The sequence below is a fragment of the Martes martes genome, assembly GCF_963455335.1.
Source record: "Martes martes genome assembly, chromosome: 8".
Lineage (NCBI taxonomy): Eukaryota > Metazoa > Chordata > Mammalia > Carnivora > Mustelidae > Martes > Martes martes.
The window spans coordinates 47,945,648-47,969,295 of NC_137895.1; the positions used below are offsets into that span (position 1 = coordinate 47,945,648).

Genomic DNA, 23,648 nt, shown 5'->3' on the forward strand with positions numbered 1-23,648 from the left:
ATCTATTAGACCTCCTGCTGGAGACACTGAGTAGGCCATCAGAGTAGTGAGTTGTATATAAAAAGCCCCAATCTTATTGCCCTACGGTCTTCTGGCCCCTCCACTAAACTCCATGGCTCTAGTGGGCCGGAGAGGTCTGGGAATTCAAAGGCCCTAACATTAGACCTGTTTTAAGCCACGTAACTTAGAGGCCAGTCTGAGTGAACCACAAATCTCCTCATAATCAAATCACTTTGTGGCCCAAACTCTGGCACTTTCTCTCCAGATGGGGAGAAGCAATCTCCAACTGTTTGAAATTGAATTTTTTACTTCCAATCCATTGAAGAGTGATACTCTGTAAAATACAAAGTCAAATGGCTGTCCCTCATGGTAACACCGAAGTGCTATAAAATTTCTCAGTACTACTCTCAACTTCTGTACTTATGTTCTTTGAACAGGTAAGAAACTTCGTGGACTGACATTGGTCCATAGCTTAAGTGGCACTAGTCCAGAGAACTGTTATCAGCTGCATGACCCCATTGTCTGTAAACCCTGCAGTGGTCATTCTTGGAGTGAACTCCATGTCTAGCAGGTTCCCGATGAGCAACTTGACTTCCTTTGACTTCTCTGACCCGTTAGAGTGGGGGAGATTTAGACTGCTCCACTTGGACCTTCACACCAGGAAAGAAGGTGAGGCCAAGGTTGGCGTTAGAATGGAGAAAAATATGATGACATTTTTTTTTTAAGATTTTATTTATTTATTTGACAGACAGAGATCACAAGCAGGTGGAAATGCAGGCAGAGAGAGGGGGGGAAGCAGGCTCCCTGCTGAGCAAAGAGCCCAATGCGGGGTTCTATCCCAGGACCCCGGGATCATGACCTGAGCTGAAGGCAGAGGCTTTAACCCACTGAGCCACCCAGGCGCCCCAAACATGACGACATTTGAGAACCCATGATGACAGGCTTTGTCATACTTCTGTGGGGCCACACAGTGCAGTGTCGGGGGAGGAAAGGACAAAAGTTGTAGCCCACTTCCTCGGCAAAATCCCTGAGTTTCAGAGCAGTATTGAGCTTTCCAGAGGTAAGAGAGAGCCACAAGCTTGCCATCCCTGTGAGGAACGCTATTTGACTCCAGGCATTGGAGATCCTCATGGTATTCTTTATTTCAGAAAAATGGTCCGATGTTTGTCTGTAGAGTCTTCCATGACAATCACTTCATTTCCTCCCAGCACGCAGGCTTCACTAATATCCACAGTCCTATGTGTGGGGGCAGTGGGAGGCCCTCTACTGAAACTCCATTCTCCTATGATTTTATGGAAGTCTTGGAGGATTACTAGAGTAAGTTTTCCTTGGTCCTCTTACAGAATATCTATAGAACCTTCACACTGATGTCCAGTACCAAGATGGAGGCATGACCTTTAAGTCATTGGTGATAGTACTTTTTTGACCTACCAACTCAAATTGAAGAACTGGGGGAAACACTGGGAATGAGGTAGTTACTGAGTAAGTGTAAGGCTGGGGCTGGGGCAAGGGGAGTATTAGGTAATTCGGGATGATCAAAATCAAGGAGCAAAAAGGGGACAGTGGAGGGCCAGGCAGATGACCTCCCATTTAACTGGAAAGTTTGTTCCTGTCAGAAGTGGTTCACTCACCCAAGACACCAATAGCTCCAGGTCCAGACTCCATCTCTGTGTCTCCACATCTGCCAAACAATTTCTTCTCTCCCATCCCCCTGGCCCCCAGCGTTTGATGGTCTATGGACTGCAAAGATGGCTGGGGTCAGCCTAGCAACTACTCTAGTTTTGTCCTTAACCAGCTACATTCACTTATTGCTTCCTGGGTTTCAAAGTCTAACAGAGCAAGTCCTCCATTTCTGCCCCCTTTCACCCTCAAATTCTCGTTGGTATTTCTTCAGCAGCAAGTAGCAATTAAAAGTGGCTTAACATAATAAGGGTTTACTTTTCATTTAGAACTAGAAACCTGGAAACAGGCACCTTGTTTTAGCAGCTCAGCACTTTCAGATCAGGTTCTCTTCCCCTCTGCTCTACCAGTTAGTACAAGTCTGGACATCCGCAGCTACATTCAAGGCGGGAAAAGGCAATGCCGGCCACATCTGCCCCTTTTAGCAGGAAAACAAAAACTGCCCCAGAAATTCTCAGCGACCTCCAATTACGTTTCACTGGCAAGATCTTACACGACTATCCCTAACTATGTGGCAATATGGTGAAAAGAAAAGTTAGCATTTCTAGCCTCTGGAGTAAAAGCAAAGAATAGGAATGGGTGTTTGGTTAGGAAACTGTGTTTCCACAGAATTTTTTGCCCATTCCCCCCCCCCCATGTAACTTTTTGTTAAATCGTGTAAAACATTCTGATTCTAGCAAATACAGTCAGTGAGCCCCTCCATGATGCTCTAAGAACTCTAGTTCAAAGTTGTTAGTCTTCCTTCTAAACTCCAGGCAGGTCTGATCATTCCCATGGTAAATACCAATTCTGGAGACCCCAAATCTCAACAGACTAATTGATTTTGAGCCTCCCATCTCCTGGTAAGACCTTTCCCCATTACTCTTCTGTACCAAACCTCCAACACTAATTTTAAATTGAGAGGAGAACTGAGAAAATAGGAAACTGACTTTGGGGAGTGCAAGAACAAACAGGAAAAGGAAAAATGAAAACATTTGGTTGGTACAGATCATACTTTTGGGCGCCTGAGTGGCTCAGTCAGTAACGTGTCTGATTCTTGATTTTGATTCAGATCATGATCTCAGGATCATGGGATTGAGCCCCGTGTTCGGGCTCCATGCTGGGAATGGAGGCTGCTTAAGATTCTCTCTCTGCCCCTCCCTCTGTCCCTCCCCAACCCTTGTTCTCTCTCAGAAAAAAACAAAAGAACAAAACAAAAAAAGAAAAATTAATTTTTATGGGTAATAAAAATTAAACACTTAGAAATGCATATGAACCTATATCTGCTCTAAAAAAATGAAGTCCTTAAGAAAAAAAAAAAAGGAAGGCATAATTCTGGCTGGTTAAATAAATAAGCAGGCTTGTTCTTGGGGTATACATAGTATTTATGAGATTTTTAATTAAATAGAAAAATGTGAATTGCTATGGTTTGGGTGATGTGCTGTTTTCCAAATTGGATACAGCATATCAAAAAATATCCCTCTGTAAATAATTTGGTGAATTGGCAATAATTTACCTCCCAATGACTTTCTTATGAAGTGTGAAGCTATTTTTTAAAAAAGATTTTATTTATTTACTTGACACACACAGATCACAGGTAGGCAGAGAGGCAGGCAGAGAGAGAGGAAGGGAAGCAGGCTCCTCGCTGAGCAGAGAGCCCAATGTAGGGCTTGATCCCAGGACCCTGGGATCATGACCTGAGCCGAAGGCAGCGGCTTTAACCCACTGAGTCACCCAGGCACCCCATGAAGTGTGAAGCAATTTTGATAAATCAAATGAAATCGTATGTCCTCTAACATAACAAATATGAACATAAATTACATTGAATGTTTTGCATATACTTTCTAAACAATCCACCAGTTAAAAAAAATGCACATGAACAAGGAGACTTCTTAAAAGGATCAAACAAAATCTTTCTCATTTAATCAAATCTGTTCTCAACATAAACAAAGGACAAATGATCATTTCAATCTGAAAAAGCAGAACGAGGGGATTTGGGAGATAAAGAGTCCCTTGGAAATCGCCTGGATCAAAGCCCTCATTTTGTAGATGAAGAAACAAGAACCAGGAGTCAAGCAAGATAGCCCAAAGCCAAAGTCTATAGGCGTGATGGCAGAGTCTGGACCAGAAGCCATACTCCCAATGTCCAGGCTCACCCGTTCCACTGTGCCATACTAGCTCCCAGCCTAAGACTGGTCTTTTTCTTGGCAGGATTATCTTGCAGCCATAGAAACCAAAAATGCACAACTAAGCATCCCCTAGTGGGTTTGCAAACTTTTTTTTTTCAAGGTATGCTGGCAGTTGGCAAAAGTAACTGTTGATCTTATTAATAGCAACCCATATTTCAAAAATACCTTCAGAAGCAAAAAAGGAAACGCCTTTGCAGGACAAAAGATCATCCCTGCTACAGAAAGAAGCATGTACACTACTTGCAGGGGGTACACAGCGTTATTTGGTGCTTTACAATTTTACTTATAATAAATTACCATTATGGTCGAAGTCTTAGACACACACAAAAAGCCCCCCACTCATAAGCACTCAATATCGCGTGCTGCAATAGCCACAGAATTGTCGGTACTCGAAGATTCCATGTCCTCTCCCACGCTGGCTCAACCCTCTCCGATCTGCGTTTGCTACCATCACTCCACGGAAACAGCTTTACTAAGATCGACAGCGGATGGCCAGCAAACGCAGTGGTTATCTTTCTGTACACATCTATGTTCACCTCTCCGCGGTGCCGTCCCATTTGTCCACCCCCTCTCCCACTCTTATCTTCGGCTTCCTCCTACGTCTTTTTCTTCCTTCTCAGAATTATTTTCCTCCACCGGTATATGCCGGAGCTCCTCAAGGCTTGGCTGTAAACGGTCTTCTTGTTTTGTACATGCTTCCTAGGTGAGTCCATCCTGATCGGTGTTTTCATCCATATCATTCATACCCCGTGAACTCCCCTCATACTATCTCCATTCCAACTAAAACATTTCCTGACTTCTAGACCTGTGTATCCGATTTTTTGATTAACATTTTAAAAAAAGATTTTATTTATTTATTTGACAGAGATCATAAGTAGGCAGAGAGGCAGGCAGAGAGAGAGGGGAAGAAGGGCCCCTGCTGAGCAGAGAGCCTGATATGGGGCTCGATCCCAGAACCCCGAGATCATGACCTGAGCCAAAGGCAGAGGCTTAACCCACTGAGCCACCCAGGTGCCCCTTGATTAACATTTTTAACTGGATGTCTCAAAGACAACTTGAAGCCAAGATGGCAGTGTATGAATTCATCATCCTCCTCCTTCCCATGCCACACCTTGTCTTGTGTTTCTTGTCTCACAGAATGGCACCATTCTGTCTCAGCAACACCAACCAGACCCAGGAATCAGTGATTCCTGTCTTCACCTCCCCTGTGCCCTCCATTTCCAATCCATCTCCAGCCAGGTTGATGCCATCTTCTAAATTCTCCTGGATCTGTCCATGTCTATCATCTCACTGCCACCAGCCCTTCAAGCTATCACATCTCGGTGCCTTGTCTCCCAGCTAGTCTCCTAGCATCCCTCTGGTTCTCCTTCATTAGTTTCAAAACAAAGGGGTTGACTGCGACGACACTCAGAACACTCCCTCTTGCTCAGACTAGATTCCTAACATGGATGCCACCCAGGCATCCCAATGCTGTTGTTTTTAAATTAAAAAAAAAAAAAAAGACTAATAACTTACAAAATGGCAAGGTTTAAAAAGCATTTTTAAAAATGAAACAAGAGAGTGGCACCTGGGTGGCTCAGTTGGTTAAGGGGCTGCCTTTGGCTCAGATCATGATCTCGGGGTCCTGGGATTGAGCCCCGCATTGGGCTCTCCACTGAGCAGCGAGTCTGCTTCTCCCTCTACCTCTGTGATCCCTCTCTCTCTGTGATTGCTTTTGCTCTCTCAAATAAAATCTTTAAAAAATAAAAAGTAAATAAAAATGAAACAAGAGAAAGCCTGTTTCATTTCAGAGACAGAGTTCTCCTTTAAGGTATGTTATTTTTTTTTTTTAAGATTTTATTTATTTATTTTAGAGAGAGAGAGAAAGAGAGAGAGAGCATGATTGGGGGTAGGGGTAGAGGGAGGGAATCCCAAGCATGGGACTGATTCCCCTCTAAGCATGGAGCCCGGCATGGGGCTCCATCTCAGGACCCTGAGATCAGGACCTGAGCAGAAATCAAGAGTCAAATACTTAACTGACTGAGCCACCCAGGCACCCCACGTTATGACTGTTTTTTAAAGGAATCTCTATACCCGACACTGGGCTCGAACCCACAATCCCAAGATCAAGAGTCACATGCTCCTCTGACTGAGCTGGCCAGGCGCCCCTGTGTTAAATTTAAAGTAACATGAAAATTTTATATTAGATTCTGCATTTTTGGGAGCTGGACAGGCCAGCATTACCACTGCAAACACACACAAATGCTCTCTTTCTTTCGCTGGTTCTACAAAGTTCTGACACACAATATGAAATTAAAAATAACAGGTTCTCTTTATTTGTAACAGGTAAAAACTGAAGTTCGGCCATTTAACACAGAATTAAAAACATGTACAGTTACATCTGAAACAATAGGACAGTGAGGGTTCATCCACAGCACGGTTTCTGTGGCTGGGCCCAGTTATTCCTCCAGGATTTCCTTTTCAATGGGAAGATCATCTTCAGGGCAAAAACTGTTGATCAGACTCCAGTTCCAGTGGTAGGTATTTTATTCACTTATATATACACATACCCTGACTCGATCTTGCTCTAACCTTTTTATTGCCTTCCTACTGACATCAGTCATTTATTATAACCCTCCCCAACATGATCATATCCCCCAAGTATTTACAGTTAAAAAGAATTTCCACATAACACAAATCAAGTCAGTTGTCCATATGCAGAAGTCACGTAATCCTTGCTGCACGGAAATACTTTTTTCTAGCTTTGGGGAAATAATTATATGTTAATTTAAACACATCCAGAGAACATTTCTTAGACAAACATAATGCCTGAGGCTCATCTGGTAAGAAAGATAGCTTCATAGCTCTTAGCACAATAAAATATATTTTTAGAAACTGAGAAGAACCAAAGAATATTTAAAACAAAAACAGAAAATCACACATACTAGTCACTTGGCAATTGACCGATACATTGAAATTCTGTCAAAACAGATTTTCAGTGAGGTTTTTCATTTCAAACAGGCCAGGAAAAAAAAATCCTAAAACGTATATGTAATATTTTAAAAATAGTTATTTATTACAAGAGGGACTGTTGCAGTCAATTTATTGTGAGAAGTTACCAACAACAGCTTTTAATGCTCAACTGTGAAGAAACTGGAAGGCAGAAAACACATTTTGCAAGGAAATGTGTGGCACTACATTGCCTTCAGTTGAAACCCTGTATTTCCCTTGTAAGCTAATTTTTTAAAATTACCCACTTAATAACTAATGGAACTGGTTAAATATTGACTATTTTTGTACTTCTCTTTAAAAGCTTTCCTCATATTTTCACCACGTTTCTGCTTAATGTTTGGATAGTATTTGCCCTGACTTGTGGCATGACAATTTTCCTCAGCCACCTTAGAACGAGAATCCACTACAAAGCCTTCAGTGTCAGAGAAAGCTCCATGCCGGCCTCCATTGTGGAAGGCAGGGTGACAGCAGGGAGGTGACAGAAAGAAGTTACCAACAGGAAATGCTCAAAGAGGCCAAGAGAACAAATGGGGTAAGACACTTGATCAGTTCCATCCACCATCTCCTCTTTGGGCCATTTAAACATGGAGCTGTTTTGTTTTTTAATGTCCTATACAGTTTCTAGAGTTCACTGAGAGCTCAGAAACAAGAGAATATCTATAGCAACTGCAGTTTTCTGGATAATGTGTAACTTCTCCTATCCATTTTCTCTGAAAATACGGTACTTTTAGACTTGGATTTTGTCTTACGGTCTTTTTTCCTATGCTTTGCTTTCTACAAATGCTATTTCATTCCTGTTAGTGAAATAAGCAGGAAGTTACACTCGACAAACTAAAATAGAAATGCTAGATTTAAATTCTGACTTGAACGCTTTGGCTGAAATTATAAAAGAGCTCACACTGGGGGCCACCTATGAGTAAGTAGAGGAATCCTCGCTGTCCTTCCTTAGAAGGCTCTGAACACTTACAAACCACAACACTTGTGTAGTACGGTGATCTGGACCCCTCTGTCCCTATTATAGAACTTTAATTTCATATATTTTATTTGGTTTAATCAAATCATCCGAGAGACTTCATATAATCAGTCCTGGAAAAGAAGCATGAGCCATGGTCTTAGAGGTATTCTAAAGGAGAAAGTCCTATTTATGAGTAAAATTTTGTGTTACTTCTTGCAAACCATCATTCAGTGAATTTTGCGATATAATTTTTTCCTCTTCTTTGAAAGTAACTTGCACACTTAATTAACATTTTTTTATCTTCCTGGGGTGGCCTTCTCTTCTCCACCAAAACCTAATTATGGACGCTGTACCAGTTTACTCTTACTTCCTTCCTGTTCACTGAGTTTAAAATGGGTATAGGCGAGAATGCCAAATAATGTGCATAACATGCCGAGACCCTGATTAATTGACAATGGATCCTTAAATAAAACATAGCCTCCAAATAAAGTAATGCAGAACTTGAAGTGTCCAAACATGTTATAGCTGAGGTTTTTGGCTAAGGATCAACAAAACCAACAAGCTAGATTGTGACAGCCACACACTCACACACAAACTGAGAAGGGAAAACAAGCTAGATGTTGCATTCACATGGGTGCGCACACATACCTGCACAGCAAAGCCTTCCCGTGGCTGGAGAACTGCATGAAGCACAGACTGAATCGCACCCCCCACCTCCCCGGACCCGCCCCTGCCCCCATATAGGAAACAAGGACTTCGGCCTGGGTCAATCCCAGGCTTCAGAACAGTGACTGGAGACTGCCTCAACTACCTAGACTATCTCTACAGAGCAAAGGGGCTATGCTGTAAGGTTGGAAAGAAATTGAGAACAAGGTACAGAGAAGCTATTTTGCCCAGCAACTTATGAGTATGTTTTATAGTGCTCTTTCTAATAAACCTCCCCTGGCAAACGCGGGAGATGCGCGTGGCACCAGACAGCAGACTCAAGGTAAACACATCCAGCAGGACTCTTTTTGGGAGGGAAACGCTGGGCGCCATGCTACCTGTGCGTGTCCCCTCACGTCATCAGGCATAACATTTACCTTCACTGCGGTATCATTCTTTCCATCCTGCAACCGTTGGGGCTCAAGGATTTCAAATAACTTAGATCACCAAGTTTGGAAGTGGCAGAGTTGGAGTCTAGATGTGGACGGGTCTATTTAACTCCAACTCCATGTTCCAGTCTGGGGTGCGGCCAGCGGTAACGTGCCGCCAGAATCGGGCTTTCCAGATCACTGTGCTGAAGATAACAAACTAAACACATACCATGCCTTCAAAAACCAGGCTTTCCATATTTTACACATGTGTTTTTCCATATAAATCAGGACTTCACTATGTTTTCAGATGTTTGCTGTGTAACCGGCTATTCTTCCAGTAACGCTATTCGAAATAGCTACCAGGGGCGCCTGGGTGGCTCAGTCGGTTGAGCGTCTGCCTTCCGTTCAGGTCTTGATCCCAGGGTCGTGGGCTCAAACCCCGAGTGGAGTCTGGCTCCCTGCTCAGTGGGAGGCCTGCTTCTCTCTCCCCTTCTGCTTGCTGCGCACCCCCCCACTGGCTTGTGCGCTCTAGCGCTCACTGTCAAATAAAATCTTAAAAATCTAAAAAAAGAAAGAAAAGAAATAGCTGCCACTCTGTGCCTCAGCTTCCCTGCCTGTACAATGGAAATTGATAAAAGCTACCTCACGGGATTAACTAGGCTAATATATGCACCGTACGTGTCGCAGCTGTCAACAGCAGCATTTATGCATGATAAACACCTGCCAGGGGCTTGGGGCATCTTCTTGGAGCAACACTCCTGGCACCCCGACCCTGCAGACGTGACCAGCGCTGACAGATGGCAGAGGAGAGCGACAGCTGCAGGGCCGGTCCCGGTGTGCACACCTGGGCCTTCTGACCTCTCCGCTCCCACTCTGTTTTCTACCGGTTCCTTCTGGGCAGGAGAGCACCGGCCGTGTCACCAGGGGATCTGTGCTCGCCTGACCCACCAGATGGCATTTCCTGAGGGACAGAGCCTCTTCCCCAGGAGCTAATTCTAACCGTTAGGGGACAGGCTTCATTTTCCACGGTGAACTATCTGAAAGCCACTGGTTCTAACACTTCAGTGTTTCTTTACTCCTCCGCCCCTCTTTTTAAGTAGCTCATGATCTGTGGAAGACAGTTATGTGAGAGGGAAGGCACATGTAAAGAAAATTCTTCAGTGAGGTAAAAAAAAAAATTAAAAAAATATATATACACTTTCAATTAAATAAAAAAGGAACACTCTACACCTGGTATTTCCAATTCCCCTCTCTAGTTCCCCTCACTGCCCCAGTCAGGCTTTCCCCCGATGCTCAGAAAGCTCTTGTCAGAAGGGCAGCGCCCTCCACCTTCCCAAGGCCCCTCCTCAATTCCTGGCCTTCCTGGGCTTGACCTGTCAGTGGCATTCAACATGGCTGACCCCCCTCCTCCTCACCCAGGGGGTTTATTGGTCGCTCCTCCACTGCCCGTTCCTCTCAGCTGTGGAGTAGTCGACACAGACAGGACCCAGGACCCAATCTCTCAGCGACTCTTCTTCTACTTGTTTGCTTGGTAATCGGCCTCCCTGCTTTAAACAGCCTCTACACGGGACACCTGACTGTCCCTGGAACAGCTGCAGCTGAGATGCCAACCTTGAACTCTCAAGACTTGCTCTCCCCTCAGTTCCCCACCCCCAAACCTCCTTCGGGCTGTCCTTCAGCTGCGGCAGTGCCATTCTTTCAGTGCAGTGCTCCTCAGCCGGGGTGACGTTGCCACCAAAGAGGACTAGACACCTTTTCGGCCATCATAATTGGGAAAAAGGGGGCGCTACTGGCACCCAGTAGGCAGAAGCCGGGGTGCTGCTGAACATCCTGGAGTGCACCCGACAGGCGTCTGCAAACAAGAACTGTCCATCCCACAAGGTCAACTGCACTGAAGCTGAAACACCCGCTTCAGGCCATCCTCAACACCGCAGCCCAGAGTGATCATGTCAGAACGTAGATAAAAGCTCGTCCCTTTTTTGCTCCGAGTGCCAACAGCTTCCCATCTCAGGTGCGAGCTCTGCTCAGCCCAGCACCCTGTTCCACTCAGAGCCTCACTTTTCTCCACGCTGCGCTCTCCCTGCTGTAACCGTGAGGCCTCCTGGTTGCTCGTCAGGGCCTCCCCGCTGCTCCCTCTGCCAGGAACAGTCTTCATCCTGGTCTGCATGGGGCGGCTTCATTTCCTCCAGGTCTTCACTCAAAAAATCCCCTCCCTGTAGATGCCTTCCTGACTTTCCCCCCGAAGTTTCAACCTGGTCCCCAACCCCAATCCTCTTCCCTGCTTTACTTTTTCTCCTTGGCACCTCACAGTATCTGACACTGTACATGTATACATGAATTTTTTTCTTGTTTAGTCTCCCGCACCAGAAAGGAATCCTGGGGGAGCAAGGACTTTTGCTCACCCCTGTATCTCCATGCCCAACATATGGTAGATATTCATCATGGAAGGACTTATTAAGTCAGCGCATGGTTTATAGTGGTTGTTCAATAAACATTGGTTGAGGGGCACCTGGGTGGCTCAGTTGTTAACGTTGTTGACCTTCGGCTCAGGTCATGATCCCAGGGTCCTGAGATCGAGCCCTGTATCGGGCTCCCTGCTTAGCCAGGAACCTGCCTCTCCCTCTCCCACTCCCCCTGCTTGTGCTCCCTCTCTCACTGCCTCTCCCTCTCTGTCAAATAAATATAATCCTAAAAAAATAATAATAATAAAAAAATTTTTAAAAATATTGGTTGAATGAATGAATGTTCTTAATCAGGGCACAGCACTGGATGCCTTGATCCGGCAGCAGGGGGCACAAGGTCAGGGACTAGACTGCGTGGGTTCAAATCTGGACACCACACTTCTCAGCTATATGATCTTAAGCATATTACTTAACCTCTCTGCACCTCTGCTTCCTCCTCTGCAAAATACAATGATAGAATTTATCTGACAGAGCTGCTTTGAGAGTTCGATGTCTACTACATCTGAGGTGTTTCTTTCCAACAGAGCCTGGTGCAAAATAAATATTTACTAAGTGTAGGTTTTTTTTTTTAAATCATTCTTATAACTGTTGTTTGTATTTATTGATAGTTGAAAAATAGGCTGCTTTTTTACTTTGGTGACATCTCAGTGTTCACTCATTTAAATAGATCAGCACACTTGGATATAATGTTACTAAACTACCTCTCCGAATTGGGGAAATCCTTCTTTGCCTTTGCTTAAGAGTGGAGAAGGAGTGAAACGAGAAGAGAAACAGAATGACAAGCAAAATGTTACAAATGATTCAGACCTTTGAGGCCTGATTTCATTTCTTGATTGGAAGTAATACTAAGAAAAACAGGCACACCCATATCCAAATAAGTACAAAACCATGTTCAAAAGTCAGATGTCAATGGTCTGAAATTATCTTTTGTTTTTGGATTGGCTGTACCTGTACTTTATTACTACAGGGACTGAAAAGTGATTAAAAACCCCAGCATCCATTCCGTTATCCACTCAACAAGTATTTATTTAACTCCACTATGGGCCAGGCTTGGTGTTCTATGTTGATTTTGATAAGGGTAAAGGTCACTTACTGCATAAGAAAACTAACCCATTTCCCTGGCTCACCTTTCTTTAAGTTTCCATAGAGTCTAGTGTGGAAAGATACAGGAAAAGATTGAAGATCAGCCTAGCTACTCAATTTAGGCCACGTAATAGTAAATGCAAGACTCACAGAAGGAAACGAATGTGACAGAGTTTGGGAAAATAGAAAAGACAATGCATTTGTGAGCTGTTAGGAAAAGGATACGTGACTGGTGACGTGTTCCCAATGATCCAATAAATCGATAAGTTCACCATGAAAGCTATTACTCCAGAGAGCAGCACCATCAGCTACAAACAAACCCAAAGAATCATTAATGTAAAGCAGTTGCGATCATTATCATCACCGGGTAAAAATCCATCTCATTAGGCATTTCTAAAAACTTAAATAACCACCACTAAGAACAAGAGTTTTAAAGGAATCCATTTGGGAGACGGCAAGAATTGAGGGTAAAATAGCAGAACGAATAGTATTTGGAAATGTAATTTTGTCTACAAGGTGCAATAGAAAATTCTCCAATAACATCCTGGCTGAATGTGAATTTCCAGGTTCACTTTTCTTATCCATCCGAAGAAAAATTATTTTGTAATAATTTCTAATTATAAAAGTAATACATATTCCATATAGAAAAATCAGAAAATAAAAGATAAGAAAAAAGAATGTAAGGACTTTTATAATCCTAACCACCCACCACTGTTAATACCTTTGTATGTATCCTTCCAGATGTTTTTCTATTAATTGCTCATATTTATTCTTATTTAAATTAAATCAACGGGTGTTCAGTGGTTATCCATAACCATACCTTTTGAGGAACAGAATAGGGTCTTGTCCTCAAAGAGCTTGGAAACCACTTGATGACATACTAAAAATCATGATAATCATAGCTGGCACTTACATAGCACTTATGACGTGCCAACAACTGTCCTCAATGTTTTACATATATTAACTAGTTTAATCCTCACAAACACCCATGAGGTAGTAAAACATTATTCCTTTTCACAGACGAGCAGAGGAAGGAAAAGCACTTTGCCTTAGATCACACAGTAGTACGTGGTAGGGCTGAGATGAAGCCCAGGCAGACTGATTCTGGAGGTCCAGTGTGTAACCCACTCCACTGTGCTACCTCTTAGCCACAGGAAAGCCAGTGAGCTCAGGAAATAGGTAAAAGGGTCTGGAGCGCTGCCTCATGAAGAGACCAACACACAACAGATTTTTTATGAATCTCTAGGCAGGAGATGTCCTTTAGGGCTCAGGGAGGGAGTGGGTGTTTGGACCTTGAATGCACATACAGATTAGACAAAGAAGGGGTAGGACTCCAAGCAGATGCAACAGTAGAGGCCAAAGCACGGCTGCAAGAAAGCACAAGACATGTGCATGGGACATGAAGAAACCGGCCTGGCTGAGGATGGGGGACAAAGTGGCTGAACTCCTGGGGGCCCCTAACACATCCATCCAGACCTTTCCCACTGTTGTATTTAAAAAATTATAAAGTCATATTCTACTTCTAAAATAAGAGAATTAGATAAAGTATTAGTTATTATTTGAATTATTAAGAAATATAAATTCTAAAGAAAATATGTCCTATTTGAAGAGCCCTCTGTCCCTTGAGGCTTTTATCAGCTTTTAGATCACAGAGGTCACAGGAGGACTAAAGGAGCTGGATTTTTGCCCTATTTAGGTAACAACAGTAACACCTCATTTGTTTTACCACAGTGAGTCCGTTATATTTTCATCTAAGAGCATTAAAAACTTAAAAAACTGTTTCTAGAAATATACCGTTGTTAATTTTATTGAGTTGACAGAATGTTATACGCACACTCCTTGATGACTTGGACCATCACTGAAAACATAATTGTCTGCTCTACTTTGAGGCAACGATGCCCTCTAAGGACATTAAGGAACGAAGGTGACTTTTTCTCATTCAGTGGACTCAGACTGCTATGCTCTTAGTTCCTCTGACTTTTTGGGGGCCACTTTTCTTCTTCGACTCTGTCAGGGGGCCTATCGCAGAAAGCCCCTCCTTCCGGTTTAAGCTATCTATGCTGCAAGAGTGTGAAGACCACGTAACCAAGACGGCCAGAACTTTGGTAAAATTAAGAGGAAATACTATCTGAGAGATGGACAAGTGATTTCTACTGTGGAAAAAAGGTTATATGCAAAGTATGTGAACTGGAAACCACCAGCATTCTGCTCACAGGCAGCGGAGCAGAGCACCTGAGAACGTGGGTTTTGGAGTCGGCATGCTTGGTCTGCTTAGTGGCTGTGGGATCTTAAGTCAGCTCCTTAAATCTGCCCCTCAGTTTCCTCATCCTCTATCCTAAATATGAGGATAATAATAGTAGTCACCTAGGGCACCTGGGTGGCTCAGTGGGTTAAAGCCGCTGCCTTCGGCTCGGGTCATGATCCCAGCGTCCTGGGATCGAGCCCCACATCGGGCTCTCTGCTCAGCAGGGAGCCTGCTTCCTCCCTTCTCTCTCTGTCTGCCTCTCTGCCTACTTGTGATCTGTCTGTCAAATAAATAAATAAAATCTTTAAAAAAAATTTAAAAAAAAATAATAGTAGTCACCTAATACAGTTGTTATGAGGATTAAATAAGTTAACATTTGCCAAGTGTTGGAGTCGTTCTCAGGATAGAGTAAGGGCTGTGCAAGTTTGAGAAATGATCACTACCAACAAACAAGCCTTTTCTGTGTACTGTGTTCCAAAGGTTAAGGTTGTAGGAAGCAGAAATTCCTTCTCTAAGGAGGGGGATTATACTTTCTAACTTAAAATGCCCCCAAAGTACACTTCCCTTTGATCTGGCCATTCTGCTCTTAGAACTCTATTCCAAAGGAAAAAAAAGCGCCAGTTCCCAAAGATATATATAATAAGGCTGTCTACTGCAACACCGGATCTATTATACAGACACTGAACAGAACATCTGAAGAGATGTTCACGAGGTACAAAGAGAGAAAAGCAAGATGCAGGAAATTATTTTCGTTATGACCCCACTTTTGTCAAAGAAATAAACATTTAATTTATGTATATACGTGTGTGTGTGTGTGTGTATGTGTACTGTTTACATGGGTATGGATAGCACAGAGAAAAATATGGAAGAATACACACTAGAATATTAACAAGACTTACCTCCAGGGGCAGAGACAGGGAAATGGAATGCTGAATGTGTGCGGGGAGGAGGGATGGGGAAAAGGAATCCATGATCAGAACAGCATTTATGACATGAGTCCGTGTCTGTAAAATTACACACACACACACACACACAGACACACATGCTGTGACTCAGTCTCTTCATCTAAAAAATAATCCTTTGCTTGCCTCCCTTCAAGAGTAATTATGAAGACTAAATGTGAGAATGGATCTGAGATCGTGCTCTGAAAACTAAAAATCACACTAATAGCAGAGGGATGATTCTCTTGTTTCTTAGCGAAACAATTAGAACTTACCAATGCGGACAGTGACCAGGGGCCAAATATTCCTCCTTCTCCGAACACTGGCTCGAAGAAGGGCACGGCGACCAGCAACATGGCGGAGGACATGGGGGCTTGGTAATACAAGAGCTGCATGGAGTTCACTTGCAATTCATGCTGCTTGGCTCCTACCCACTGAAAATCAAGAGACAAAAGAGGAGAGGTTAGGAAAAAAAAAAAACACCACCACTTAGTAAACAAAAGATGTGACTCCAGTCACCAGGATGGGAACATGGGGCAGGGCTAAGGGAAGCAGAAATGCCTAATTCTTCTACAAGACTCCAAAGATCAATTTTTATTTATTTTTTATTTTTTATTTTTTTTTTAGATTTTATTTATTTATTTGTCAGAGAGAGAGAGAGTGAGCACATGCAGACAGAGTGGCAGAGGGAGAAGCAGGCTCCCTGCGGAGCAAGGAGCCCGATGTAGGACTCGATCCCAGGACGCTGGGATCATGACCTGAGCCGAAGGCAGCCGCTTAACCAACTGAGCCACCCAGGCGTCCCCAAAGATCAATTTTTAAAAAAAGATCAATAATATATACAAATGTCCTTGAAGCACCCTGGATGAAAGGAGCTTTGCAAATTCAATGTATGACAATCTATTTTCTTTTCAGTTATAAAGAAGGAGAAAAAATATCCTCTCTTCCCTGCCGACCCTAGTAAATGGGGCGAGTCAATTAATTCATACAGGGGGGCCCTTGAATATCAGGTCTTGGGAAAAGGAGACAGGAATGGACATTTAGGTAACAAGTAGGAACAGAGATGCAGTGTTAGACTTCACTTCTTTCTAAAACTGCTCCCCCACCCCTCAAAAGAAGTAGGGGGCAAGCAGGGCAGACTAATTAGGGATTGACAGGAACCTCAGCGATCCTGGCTGCCAGTGTGGGTGGCTAGAGTAGTATGTGAGGCCTTTTCATTAATGTTAGAAAACCCAGTCAATGGCAGAAGGAATTTTCTTCTTTCTGGATGATTTTACTGTGAGTAAACCCCCATGAGTACACTAGAAGAAATTAGGTAATTGCAAATCATTTAAAAAGACTGTTATCAGGGGCGCCTGGGTGGCTCAGTCGGTTAAGTGTCTGCCTTGGGCTGAGGTCATGATCTCAGGGTCCTGGAATCGAGCCCACATCGGGCTCTCTGCTCTTCGGGGAGCCTGCTTCTCCTTCTCCCTCTCCCTGACACTCACCCTGCTTGTGCGTGTGCCCACTCTCTCTGTCAAATAAATAAAATAAGATCTTAAAAAAATAAACAAAGATTGTATCATTCAAGGGGTGCCTGCATGGCTCAGTCAGTTAAGCGTCCAACCCTTGATTTTGGCTCAGCTCATGCTCTCAGGGTTGTGGGATCGAGCCTAAGTTGGGTTCCACACTGAGTGCAGAGCTGGCTTGTCACTCTCCCTCTGCTCCTCCCCCTGTTCATTCTCTTTTTCTAAAATAAACAAAATCTCTTAAAAAGATTAAAAAAATAAAAGCCTATATTATTCAGGAGAACCAACACCTCAAAACCTCAAATCCCATCTATCCTCAAAATGTTTCACAAATATGACTAAAAGGAGGCTTTAAAGAAGGCCTGACAGGACTGTTTGAATAAGATCTGGCAGGAACAGCCAAGCTTTTGAATAACTGCTCCTACATAATTCTTTTTCCTGTAGATTTGGGTATCCTGTTCTATAAACTCGAAGGCTATAGAAATACACCAAGACAAAAATAGAAGAGCAGGAAATTTGAAACATACTCTGCCTGCCTTCACTGAGAGTCTTCTGTAACTATGAAGGACAAAGAATCAATTCTTCTGCGGCCTGCTCCTGGGGAGGGCACAGGGAGCAAAAACGGAGGCAGAATGTGGATGCCCGCCCCTCGGTTTCTTTAGCAGCCTCACTGGACAGCTGTGTGTGTGACAGAGAACTTCCTGGAACGGTGGCTCTTCTCAGGGCCTCCACTTCTCACTGCACTGCTCCCTGGCTTCTGCCCACCATCGCTCTAATGCAACTGCTCCCCCAAAGGGCACTGTCAGCCCCAGAGGTGACACCCCTCTGCCCTTTTCCTGAGGGGGCTGTCTGTGGAACAGGCAACCGTCTCCTGGAAGACCTTGACTTCTGGTCTGCACTGTTTCCTCACTCACGTCTTCCTTCATTGACTATTTGTAAGGTAGATGTCTGGCCTTTTTCTTTTATCTCCCTGACTGATCTCACTTACACCTGAAGACATCTCCAGCTCTGACCTCCTTTCTCAGGGCACCGCTAGTCCCCAAACTCCAACGGCTTACCGGCTGCCTTCACTTACATGATCTGCAGGGACTGTTCTAAAGCCAACTCAGTACTTACCTCCCCAAATTAGCTCCTCCTGTGTTGCTCCCATCATTAAAGACCTCATCTCCCCCAAGCACGAGATGCCTTCCTTTTCTCATTCTACATTCCGTCCGGTACTGCTTATTCCTTCTCCAAAAGGTTTCTGGGCTCTGTGTTTTCCTCTCCCACTCTCTGTCTGGTGCCTTCCTGTCTTCCCCTTGAACCACAGACAGCCTCCTAGCTGCTCATCTGTCACTGTCACCAGTTACTTCGCTGAAACACAGGTAATGATCAAGTCACTCCCCCCGCACCCCCCCCCCCCCCAGTCTAAACCCCTTCCTGGCGCCTGCAGGATAAGGAGCACACTTCCTCAGCATGACATTCAAGACTGTGCCATCTGGTCTTGCCCACCCTTAAGCCTCAGGCTTCCACAAGGCAACTAGAATCTCACCAAATCCATCAAGTTCTCCAGAAATGCTCCGTATGTCCACACATCATTGCAAAGAAAGACCTCTGCTGTACTTCTCTGCTAAGCAAATTCCTGTGGGCCCTTCCATTTAAATCGCTAACTTTTCCATGAAGTCTTAACCTCACCACTCCCTTGTAGAACTGCCACTTCCTCCTGGGTGTTCCACGGAACTTTCCTCAGACCCTGAGCTACACTGCGATTAGCGGTCTACATGTGTTTCTATCATGCTGGATTTTAGTTGCTTTTCATCTTTGTATCTTCAAGGCTGAACATCAAGCAAAAGGAATGTCTGCTGAACGAATGCCTAAGGGAATCCACCGTCTTTCCACAACTAAACCTATTACCTGATCACTCATCTTGTAACTCCTTTGAGGGAAGAAATAACTTAGAAATTACACCTGGATACAATGGGAAACTACAGTTTTGTTTTTTTTTTTAAGATTTTATTTATTTATTTGACAGAGAGGTCACAAGCAGACAGAGAGGTAGGCAGAGAGAGAGAGGGGGAAGCAGGCTCCCCGCTGAGCTGGGAGCCCGATGTGGGGCTCAATCCCAGGACCCTGAGATCATGACCTGGGCTGAAGGCAGCGGCTTAACCCACTGAGCCACCCAGGTGCCCTGAAAATACAGCTTTTTTAAAATGAACTTTTGGGGAGTCCTTAACAGTATTTTTACTGTTTACTAATAATAGAAAACTCTGTCTGTTAGTTTGTCCACAATCATTCCTTAGTCAATCCCATTTCAAATATGTACCTGAGGGATACAGAATCCTTTGATTCTAATCTACAGTAATTTTGAGGCTTGTGGAGAAAATGGTCATATTGGCAAGGACAGTGAATACTCTGAGTTGAACTTATGTGTCAGGGATACAAGAAATTCTGATGTTCAATAAATAAAATTTCTTGTACTTAATAAATAAGTAATCCCTCTTGGGCAAAAAGAAATCTGCTTAACAAAAAAGAGGAATAGGAATGTTCACTTACTGTATCTAATAACAAAATTTAAACTCACTGAAGTATATCTAAGCAACCTGTCTTAAAGCACAAGGGTGAGCTTGCTCTAATTCCTCTCTGTAGTGAGAGTATCTTGGAGCCAAATGACAGCACGGAGTGGGCCCTCCTTCTCTTCCTGACACTGGTCTCTTATTTACACAGCTCCTTTCCACCTAAAAATGTACTCAACCCCACAATGTCTATACAACAATGTTTCTGAAATGATCAGTACTCTAACATTTCAGATGTTAAGGCTGTATTCTTAAATCTGTAACATTCATAACAAGAACGCCTTAGTTTATAACCAGCAGATATTTGTGGAAAAAAAAAATCAGTTACACAATTTGGTTCTGACTCCCCATGCAGGCACACACAAAATTTCCAGTCCAAGGTTTTCAGTATAGAGAAAATACTGTTTCACAGCACGCTACGCCCAGTTATTTCTCCCCACTATGTAAGAAACAACAACAAAAAATACTTGTTGAGATTTTACGGTAATGAAGTGAGTGGATCCATGCAATAAATTTTTAATGAGAGCCTGCTGTAGGCAAGGCACTGGGATACTATAGTACCAGAAGTGAAATACCCATTGCTAGAAAATATGGATATAGACAAATCATTGGAAGCTGATGTACAAGTAGTAACAGCAGCATATTTTTTGAGGAAAATATTTATAAATCTCAAATTTTCCTTTCCTGTTCAAATTTTGGAAAGGGACTTGCTCCTTCACAGTAATCTTATTTTTTTTAAATTTTTTATTTCTTTTCAGCGTAACAGTATTCATTGTTTTTTCACCACACCCAGTGCTCCATGTCACAGTAATCTTATAATTAAAGAGTAAATCACAAATTTCACCAGTAGTCTCGGTTTCAAGAATGAAGTCTTACTACCTATTTTGTAAAGATTTCCCAGATAATGCTACAGCATCCCCACAAACTCAGACTGTGAAGCATGGATATTATACACTTACAACAGGTAGGGAGGTACTTGGTGAGCATCAAACACCCAAGTTTCTCTGTCTCCTTTCTTCTCTTCACCTTGAGTCAGACAATTTATGCAATTATGCTTTCTTCCCAACAGTCTATTGTCTCTATACTGTATTTTCTAAACCTTGGGATACAGCTTCAAAATATATGAAATCTGCTAAAAAGGCACATAAAGAAAAAAAAATTACCAACCACTTGATAAAGGGATGTAACTAAAACACCAAGAGCAGCAAACACCATTCCAAGGAAATTAAACTTCACATCGTAATAAGAATTTAGGATTACACCTAAGGTTATAGGAATCTGTAAAGAAAAAGAGGCAAATGTCATTCAGATTAAATTCATGAGACATAAATGTAGTATTTCTTTCATGTTGTCTTACAAGGTTAATCAAAAAAACATCACTGGGAAACAATGAACTTCTATAATTGGATTTTTTTTCATTTGAAAAAACAAACTGATTTCTTCAAAATGAAATATGTTAATTCTTTATTTATGTTCATATTTAATTCTACTTAAAATTCTGGGTAAAATTAATGAGTCGATGCATTGCAATTTGCAACAAACACATTAAACCTGCAAGTACAGAGGACCCCCCCAAAACTAGTGTCTAAACAACCCATAAGCATGAAGGTATAACAAAAGCATTAAGAATTTAAATACTGTAAATCATTAAGTACTAAAATTATCATCTCCTTTTATTTAAAGACGCAAAAAAACTCTGCAGTATGTCGCTGCAGACATACTCAGAGACATATTGTATGCTGAACCTTTAACGTTTACCATACAAGATTTGATTCTCCTGGGTCAAAGGAGGGCCATTTTTCAGTTTGAGATTTTGCAGATATTCTGAAACGCTGAATTGCGTAACGCAATACAGCTTTCTTTTCTTACCAATCACAGCATTTATGGATTTCCATCAAACAGTAGTTACTAAAACTTACACAAGCACACTCTTCTGGGCTAAGAGCCCAACAGAGTGCCAAGATGACTTTATTCACCTCTCCCAAATAAACCTGAAGTTCACATGGCCACAGATGACTCATTGGTAGATTTCAAGACGATGGGGAAAGAGTGTGGCGCAAGGTTAAACATTCGAATTTCCCGGGGAGAAAGACGGTCCAGGAGATGGACTGGTAAAGGTGCGCCTGGCCAAGCTGAAGCTACTCACCAGCGTGAGCTGTATTTTGGTAGAGAAGGTTTTCTTGTAGCAGAGGGTCTGGATGACTATGATGACCGGCGTGGTCATAGCCTTGGCTAGCTGATAAGTGCCTATGGTGTTATTCTGCAGAGAGAGATTGGTGAAGACCACGAAGCCGCAGAAGCTGAGGGCCAGGAGGAGGAGTTTGGAAGGCGGGAGACTTTTGGGGGCAAAGATGTCCAGCTTCTGGCAGATGTACAAGCCCAGCCAGGTGACCACGAAGTGCACCAAGGTCAGGCTCATGTTAGGGAAGCTGTGGTGCACATAGATCCATTTGTTGAGGAACACGATGCAGATGGACACCAGGAGGTTGAGCAGGAGCCCAGCGGCGATGCGCCCGTTGCCTCGCATTCGGTCCGCAAGCGATGCCATAACCCCGGCCAAGCCGGGGCCCTCCAGCCCCCGAGAGGGATGCCCAGCCTGCCTGCCGCTGCTCTTCCCCTCCTCCGCCGCCGCCACGTCCTCTCCGGCTTCACGGTCTGGCCCGGGAGAGGCATGCACTCTTCGCGTCCCGGGCGGGCAGCAGCCTCAGCGGCACACACATGCTCCGCCGCCGCCCATTCAGCTGGTGACGACGCGGCAGCACGTCCCGCGCGCCCCGCCCCGCTCCGCCCGCGACCACGTGGTTCGGGGCGCCCGAGCTTCCGCCCCCGAGCTGTGGATGGGGCGGTCTCTACCCTGCGCAGGCGCGTTGGGCTCTGAGATGAAAACAAGTCCTGGGTCCCTTACCTCCTTGGTGGCCTAACGCCAGCCCTGGTTGGGTCCGTCTGCGGCTCCTCTCTTGATGTTGGACTTTTCCTGTGTGTCAGTTGACTCACTCGCTAGACAGCTGCTTTCAGGCTGGTGGAGTGCGGACGCTATGGGCCAGTTTTATGTACGAGACAGGTGCTGAGCAAATGTAGTCATAGCCAAAGAAGGGACAGCATTACTTCTTGGAAACTTATTTTTAAACATTTTATCTTAACAATCAAAATATACAAAAGAGCATGATGAACTCATACTTATCATCGTTAGTACACCATTTCGATTTTCTTCTTTTTGAATCAATGTTGGGGCTTTTAATTGTTCTCGAAAAATGTCCGGTTAACCTAAATGTCCTGATATACTTGGTTAGTGTTGTATATAGTGATCTACCATAATTAAAATTAATTTTTTATCTATTGTTCTACCACTTACTGTAAAAACTACGCATTTGAGTTTTTTGTTTTTGTTTTTGTCCCTTGATTAGTCTTGCCAGTAATTTGACTATTTTAAGCTTTTTTAAAAAGTTTTTATTTTATTTGGAGAGAGAGAGAGCACTCAAGCACATAAGCAGGGGGAACAGGCATCAGGAGAAGCAGGCTCCCTGCGAAGCAGAGAGCCAGATGGGCTATGGGATCCCGGGGCTCTGGGATCATGACCTGAGTCTGAGCTGAAGGCAGACGCTTAACTGACTGCACCACCCAGGGGTCCCATAGTTTGACTATTTTATTGGCCTTTTCAAAGATCACTTCTAGTGATTTTGATTCAGGTTATTACCTTTTTTCTTCTTTTTCTCCCTGATTTCTTGAATATAATGTTCAGTTAATTTATTTAAAAATAAAAGGACTTAGGGGCACCTGGGTGGCTCAGTGGGTTGAGCACAACTCCTGGTTTCGCTCAGGTCATGACCTCAGGGTGAAGAGATGGAGTCCCTAGTCTGGGTGCTGCACTCAGCTGCCCAGAGTCTTCTGGAGTTACCTCCCTTTCCCTTTCCATCCTTTCTGCTCTTTCCAGTGCTCACTTGGGGATGGACATGCATGCTCTTTCTCTCCCTCAAATAAATAAAATAT

At 43.6% G+C, this 23,648-nt stretch overlaps 1 protein-coding gene across 1 annotated transcript; it reads right to left on the bottom strand.

The window, feature by feature from the left end:
• Nucleotides 1-6,140: 6,140 nt before the first annotated feature.
• Nucleotides 6,141-22,437, bottom strand: SLC35E3 (solute carrier family 35 member E3). The gene is made up of 5 exons (XM_080811631.1): nucleotides 21,808-22,437; nucleotides 20,829-20,939; nucleotides 15,877-16,035; nucleotides 12,641-12,723; nucleotides 6,141-8,319 (listed from the first exon to the last, which is right to left on the bottom strand). The coding sequence occupies exons 1-5, from the start codon at nucleotides 22,207-22,209 to the stop codon at nucleotides 8,133-8,135; spliced, it is 942 nt and encodes a 313-aa protein (XP_080667757.1). The 5' UTR covers nucleotides 22,210-22,437; the 3' UTR covers nucleotides 6,141-8,132.
• Between the last annotated feature and the right edge of the window lie 1,211 nt (nucleotides 22,438-23,648).

Bases quoted from the DNA above. Each gene is read 5' to 3' on its own strand.
- SLC35E3 (XM_080811631.1), bottom strand. From the start codon at position 22,209: ATGGCATCGCTTGCGGACCGAATGCGAGGCAACGGGCGCATCGCCGCT. The intron at 12,724-15,876 runs GTAAGTTCTAAT...GTTTGTTTGTAG, and splicing joins CCTGGTCACTGTCCGCATTG to CTGATGGTGCTGCTCTCTGG. The intron at 8,320-12,640 runs GTATCCTTTTCC...CAAAAACCTCAG, and splicing joins GGGAACACGTCACCAGTCAC to CTATAACATGTTTGGACACT.